The 6597-nt window shown below is 40.9% G+C and overlaps 1 protein-coding gene across 2 annotated transcripts; it reads left to right on the top strand.

Annotated features, from left to right (window-relative positions):
• The first annotated feature begins 2925 nt into the window (after positions 1-2925).
• Positions 2926-5316, top strand: LOC135619102 (transcription factor bHLH57-like). Of its 2 annotated transcripts, XM_065120749.1 has the most exons (4): positions 2926-3454; positions 3739-4341; positions 4422-4856; positions 4945-5316. In XM_065120749.1, the coding sequence occupies exons 1-4, from the start codon at positions 3416-3418 to the stop codon at positions 5029-5031; spliced, it is 1164 nt and encodes a 387-aa protein (XP_064976821.1). In that variant the 5' UTR covers positions 2926-3415; the 3' UTR covers positions 5032-5316. The 2 variants fall into 2 exon arrangements, with proteins under 2 accessions (XP_064976821.1, XP_064976820.1); XM_065120748.1 differs by having other exon boundaries at positions 4422-5316.
• The last annotated feature ends 1281 nt before the right edge of the window (positions 5317-6597 follow it).

Below are 6597 nucleotides of genomic sequence, written 5' to 3'. Positions count from 1 at the left end.
AATGTTAATAATTATTTTTAATACTTTTTAAATTTAGATAACAAAAACTAAACCTTGTTAATACCCCTAGAATATCTTATGTGTAGTGAACGGCATCCATAACTTTGATATTGTGATTGTAATTACTGTATTTCCAACTCATGCCTTGATAATTATTGGCCAAGTAAAATAATTTGAGGTTTTATATTTTCGTAATTGTTTTTTTCATTTTTAAACAGTCGAACCTCCATACTTACATGAATATTTATTGGTTCAAATATTAAAAAAATTTACTCATGAAAAGTTACTTATGAAGGATGGTAACAAAGAATATAGGCCTTCATAATCGCTTAGATAGTTTTTTATCTGATATATTGATGTGATTTAAGAAATTAATTTGATTCTGATATAAGTTTAATTGTATTATAAGATCGATGTCATATCAATAACTAGATGCTCTCGTATCATATCAATACTTAAGTTAAAGATATAAAGAAAATGTTAGAAGATAGTAAAAGAAATAAAGAGTTTAATTTTGTTTAATTATTTTTAAAGGTGTTTGAGAGAAGATAATATTTTTCCAAGAAAATTTCTCTATTTTATTGAGGAAAATATTCCATCGAGAGAAATCGTTCCTTCTAATCTATATAAATATGAGAGGGACATGTTAATATATTTAAGCATTTTCACTTCTTCATTAAAACTTCTTCAATAAAGCTTCTTTAATAATTATTCTTATATTCTATTATTTTCATCAATATTTTCCCTAATACCATCTAATTCCCTTCAAACCTTGAGGGACTTGAATCTTAGATCCCTTGTGAGGATGTAAGTCACCATAACCAAGACTCGAAGGGATGGGATAGAAGTGAAGCTCTCCATCGATGGAGTATATAAATTGTTTACTATCTAAAAGATGGGCAAGGATAGAATAGTTATTAAAGCGAGTTTTCATGAATCGCAATCGTGTTTATCGATCCCATTTATCCCTCGACGCAAAGTAAGAGGGAGAAGAAAGATTAGGATACGCTCACAAAAGTATACAAAAGGATGTTTTTGTCACTTCGTGCAATAGATAGAAATCATACGATAGCTTTGAAAATTTAATGGCATCATCAACGTCCTGTGAAACTTTTACCGTTCAAGTCCCTTGTAGGTGGTGCGACCATTAACCCCACCCCCGTTTAGTCGAACGGAATGAGATTGCTGTTGAAATTGATAAGTATTTTAATATTTTTAAAGTTGAGTGGGATAAAATATTTTAATATAAATTTTTTTTATGAAAGAAAAAAATTTCAGTAATTAAGATATGATTGTTGTATAAATATATCATATATTCTTAAATTTTGATAAATAGAATAGAATGAAAAAAAATATTTTTGGTGTTATTGGGTTTAGGGTGTGTAGAAAGGATAGTTTCTAGAATTTCTAAAAAATGAGAGAAAATGGTATAATTTTTTAAAAATTTATATGATATGGTTTATAAGAAAATTATGCCTAAGCGAGAATAACTCAATGTAATGTAATTGATTTTTATGTATTAAAATTTTTAATTATATATATATATATATATATATATATATATATATATATATATATATATATATATATAATTTGTCTAATCATATTAAATCTTATGTCGACTTTCTAGTATTTTTTTAGTTTATTAATCTCCGAGTATTATTTTGATTTTAAAAGTCTTCTTTCATTTTCATGGTGCCAGGGCTTAAAAAATTATCATAGATTTAACAAAAATAAGTGACGAATATTGTAAGGAGTGTAAAGCAAAACTTTTTTTTTTAAAGGCAAAAAATAGATAAAATACTTATCAAGAAAGATATTACTGGAATTAATAAGTATTTTGAATTCCTGAAGATAAGGTATCCTAATATAAAAAAAAATTGGAGAATGAATTATATTCTGTTAATTATGACTTGATTCTTCTATAAATATTTTATATATTTTAAGATTTCTGTGATAAAAAAACAAGATGTGAGAAATATTTTTGGTATTCTTTAGTTTTTCTCTAGGATATATAAATAGAATAATATTTATGATATTTAAATAAGATACTCTCTAAGATTTTTAAAGATAATAAAAATATAATTTTTTTTTTAGATTTACGTCATGCGTAAAAAAATTGATAATTTCTTATAATTGATCTAATAAATAATTTATTTATTTTACATGAATATAGATAAAATTTATCAAATCACGTTAATATGATATTATTTTTTTATAAATATATTTTTTATTATTTATCTTTACTTTTTTAGATTTAAAATTATTCTCTCCCTCCCTACCAGTGGCCAAGTCTCTTCACATACCGACAAACTCGAATTGTTGGTGCCGTGACAGCAAGGGCTCATCAAACCGGATGCGGAGGTCAGCAGTCCTTTATCCGTGCTGTGTGACTCCATGCACAAGCAGATGGTGCCCATGGCGACGACCAACCACAGTCCAAAAACCCCTCTCCGAGGACTTACTGACCTTTCATCGTGTCACCCTCCTATTTACCTATAACATGAATTGTATCTTTGATCCAAGAATTATATATTGGTTCTGAATTTTAGTGGATAATGTGGCTGTTTGAATTGATGTAATTTGTGTTGGAAGAGAAATATTTTAAGTGATATATCTTAAGGATTTGACTCCCATGACGTGTGTTCGGATTGGGTCATGATAACGACAGCACGTGTTGCAGGCTACGCGACAAAGTTCATTTAACTCCTCCATAGGCAGCTCTATGTATTTTGAGACACGCACATATCTTTCTTCAAATAGCTGAATATAGAAGAAAGTCAAGGGAACGAGAGAGAGAGAGAGAGAGAGAGAGAGGAGCCCACGGCTGTGTTGTCTTCGTTGCTGGACAAAGCTGCCACCAAACAATAATGCATGGGAGGGGCTTGTGATGGAGTCGACAGGAAGAGGTCCTCAATCCCCCCACAGCTCTTCTGTAGCTAGCTAGTAAAGATGCAATCGCCGCTTGCTTCCCTTTTAACCACCCCATGGTGGTTTGGTTGCTTGCTTTAGTAGCCATCTTATGTTGTGCGCTGTATCACTTTGTCCACATTTCAGCTTCCCCTCGCTATCTCTTAGCCTTCTGCGTTCCATATCACCCCTCCTGACCTCTCTGCTTCTTCTTTCAACTCAGCATTTATGTTGTTGCATCCCTGCGTCTGTAGGGAGATCAGGAAGGAAGGCGGAGGAGCAGCTGGGTTTCTAACCGGTGATGATGCTTGTTCTGAATGTATTTATTGCTCCGGGGGGGTGGTGAGTAGCAGAATTTAAGAGAGAAGCCTGAACTATGCTTCGATCGTGAAGAGGAGAGGCAGAGGAGGAGCGGTCAGAGGTCGTTCGATCTGCTGCCTGGAGGAGCAGAGCAGCGGAAGTGGTCAAATTCACATCTGTTGCTGCTGCATTGCCTGCTGCTCCGATGGAGCAGCTACGAGGAGAACCCATTAATGATGCCCTTGTAAGCCCTCCCTCGAGTATCCCCAACCTTTGCTTTCGTTTATTGTTTTCCTTGTCACTTTCGCTCCTGGTCACATCTGCATGAAGAAGACCTATTTGCGGGTAGAAGAACATCGTTGTGTTATGGGATCCCACTTTTGGACATTCCATTCAATGCGATGCAAGTAATGATCGCTGAACATGCAATCTATATATGGCTAAGCTTATGTTTTCTTATGTTGTTGCTTCAGCTTAAACATACTTGCCTATCCCTTCATTTCTCCTCTTTCTTTGTTTCCAAAGCAGTTGGTTAGGGAGGAGCCGAGCGCAGGGTGCTTGGAAGCAGGAGCAGCGAGCGCCACCTTCTCTGAGCATCCTGAAATGATCTATGGGAACCTGTTCTCTCACCAAATGCCTTTCCTTCAACTACTCCAAGGAGCCATGCAAGCAGGGGAAGAGGAAGTCGAGCTCCATTTGCAACAGTATCAGTATCAGCACGAAAGTTTCTTCACTTCTTGCACGCAAGAATCCAACTTCCAGCTCCTCCTGCGGCTACAGGGCCAGAACTGCTTCAAGCAACTGCGGACGGCCGAGATGGACACGTCCCGCGTGGTGGAGCAGCTGGAAAGCTGCATTACCCACGCGTCCGAGTCGGAGACGAGAGGCGTGGTCCACCATAAAACGCCGGCGACCGTTGCCGCAACCGGACCAACGAGATCCGCGGCGGGAGTCGGGCCGAACGAGCGGCGGAAGAGGAAGAGGCCGCGGCAGGCTTCGACGTCGAAGAGTGTGCAGGAGGTGGAGAGCCAAAGGATGACCCATATTGCCGTGGAGCGCAACCGCCGGCGCCTCATGAACGACCACCTCGCTACCCTCCGCTCCCTCATGCCGTCTTCCTATGTCCACCGCGTACGCTTATAGTTCATAATTCGCAATCCCACCCTTCCCAGACAAGCTTCGACCTGATGTGTCTGCGTTGCTGCACACAGGGAGACCAGGCGTCCATCATCGGTGGTGCCATCGACTTCGTCAAGGAGCTCGAACAGCGCCTCCTCTCCCTTCGAACCCAGAAGCGGCTGCTGGAGTCGGCCGCCGTCCGATTGAGGCCCAACGACGACGAACCGCGACACACGTCCGTGCTGCACGACGGGTTCTTCATCTCGCCGCAGTACACAAGCTATTCGCGGTCGCAGCAGCGACGGCGATACGCTAACGGAGAAGAAGCACAACAGGAGGATGGAACAGGGGTGGATGTGGAAGCGACGGTGGTGCAGGGGCATGTGAATTTGAAGGTGGCCACGCGGCGGCGGAGGGGGCAGCTGGCGCGGGCCATCGCGGCCATGGAGGAGCTCCGTCTCTCTGTGCTTCATCTCAACGTCGCCTCCCTCGAACCCTCCTCCATCCTGTACTCCCTCAGCCTGAAGGTCGGTTCACCATCTGCTCCCCGTTTCGTCTGCCATGTTAGACGTCGCGAACGCGAGCTGATGACTTCACTGTTTCTTCGGAGTGCAGATGGAGGAAGCGTGCAAGTTGGGGTCAGCGGATGAGGTTGCGACGGCGGTGCACCAGATCTTCTGCTACATCAACGCCTGCTGTTGACACGACGCTGAAGTTGTCAGGACGTACGAGACGCAAGAGAAAGGGACAGGAAAGGGTCGAAGAGATGCTTGACTGGACCACGTCTACAATTCTTGAACTATGAGGAAGAGCGCAGCAGCAGCAGCAGCAGTAGCAGTAGGAGCAGCTTTCCTTTCTTCTAATATATGCAGTGATGGGAGCTTGTACTCTTTGGGTTGCGGTTTTGCCAGCTTTTTCGCTGTTCGTTTTCAATTATTTTTTTGTCTTCGGGAAGAGATGCTGATATTTGGGCTCGCAAAGCGTTTCGAGTTTTCCTAATCATGATTGTAGCCCAATTCATTTCCTGGTATCTTAGTCGCTGTTCTTATGTCTGTAGCATTCTATTCCGCCCGCGTTTTAGATTAAGATGACAACCCTCCTCATGAGAGCAGTCTTCTTGTCTCAGGAACCACACACACACGTATGCATTTGAGCTGAATAAGCCACCTCTACTTCGACATGTATAGCAGCATATGCCATGCATCTCAAATTCCAGACATTTATCTTGATCTAATTGTGGAAAGGACCTACTTTAAGATAGTTAGCCCTCGTTCTGTTCTCTCTCCGAGTATTGGTGCCACCATCTTCTCTTCTCGTGCTGCTGCAATAGGCCCTCCCTGTCTTCCGCAGACGTAACACCGTCCATTTCCGGAGCACTCCACTTTTTACCCAACGCGTGCCTGTTTCTTTCGACCGCTTTTGCCGGTTCTCTCGCGCCATCAATCGACTGTTCGAGTTGAGCAAGCCAAACCCAAATTGCCGCGGTGGTCGAGCCCAAATTGTCGAAGACGAAGAGGATTCTACTACGGACGAGGAAATGAGCGTCTCGGCAGACTCTATTGACTCGGAGCCTAGTGTTATTGACTTATCATCGATTTTAATGGATTTGGGGGAACTTTAGAGGCTGAGGCTACGTGCGGAAAGGAAGAAGGCTCGTAAACCGTGTTTGGAAAGGTTGATGAGGAAAAGACGTCGACTGCGGGTCAGAACAACTTTTTGTCTCGAGATCCTCGTTCTCTGGCTACAGTTGGATGACACTTGATGACTACTTTTTATCTATTTTGAGCACCAAAATTAAGTAATACAATTCCTACAGCATAATGACAGCATGGAGGCGTATTAATTAGTCATTATGCATATATATTACGACATCGTGACCTATGTATATATATTATCCAATTTTCTATTTCTTTAATGGGGTGGAGTGAGTTGAACTCTCTCTTAGTCACAAATTTGACAATGATAAACCTAACATATATATGTTTTTTTTATTCAATTTAAAAGTTTATGCTTCTAGAGTATGAATGCATGATAAATTTGCGTGTGTGTGTGTGAGAGAGAGAGAGAGAGAGAGATGGGTGGCTGAGGCCTATGAAACTCTGCAGCCTGGCTTAGCCTGTCCTACACTTGGGCTGGGAATTGTACAACTTTTCGTTGGCTCATATATGTCATATGCGGCATTTGCACACGCATTTTCACTCTCAATTCCTTCACTTTCACCTTCACCCATGTCTCTTTTCCAATGGCAGTATCTTAACCATGCCTTCA

Source organism: Musa acuminata, chromosome BXJ2-8 (assembly GCF_036884655.1).
Source record: "Musa acuminata AAA Group cultivar baxijiao chromosome BXJ2-8, Cavendish_Baxijiao_AAA, whole genome shotgun sequence".
Classification (NCBI taxonomy): Eukaryota; Viridiplantae; Streptophyta; class Magnoliopsida; order Zingiberales; family Musaceae; genus Musa; species Musa acuminata.
This window is presented reverse-complemented; position numbering and strand designations above follow the sequence as displayed.

Bases quoted from the DNA above. Each gene is read 5' to 3' on its own strand.
- LOC135619102 (XM_065120748.1), top strand. From the start codon at position 3,416: ATGGAGCAGCTACGAGGAGAACCCATTAATGATGCCCTT. The intron at 3,455-3,738 runs GTAAGCCCTCCC...TTTCCAAAGCAG, and splicing joins AACCCATTAATGATGCCCTT to TTGGTTAGGGAGGAGCCGAG. The intron at 4,342-4,421 runs GTACGCTTATAG...TGCTGCACACAG, and splicing joins CGTCTTCCTATGTCCACCGC to GGAGACCAGGCGTCCATCAT.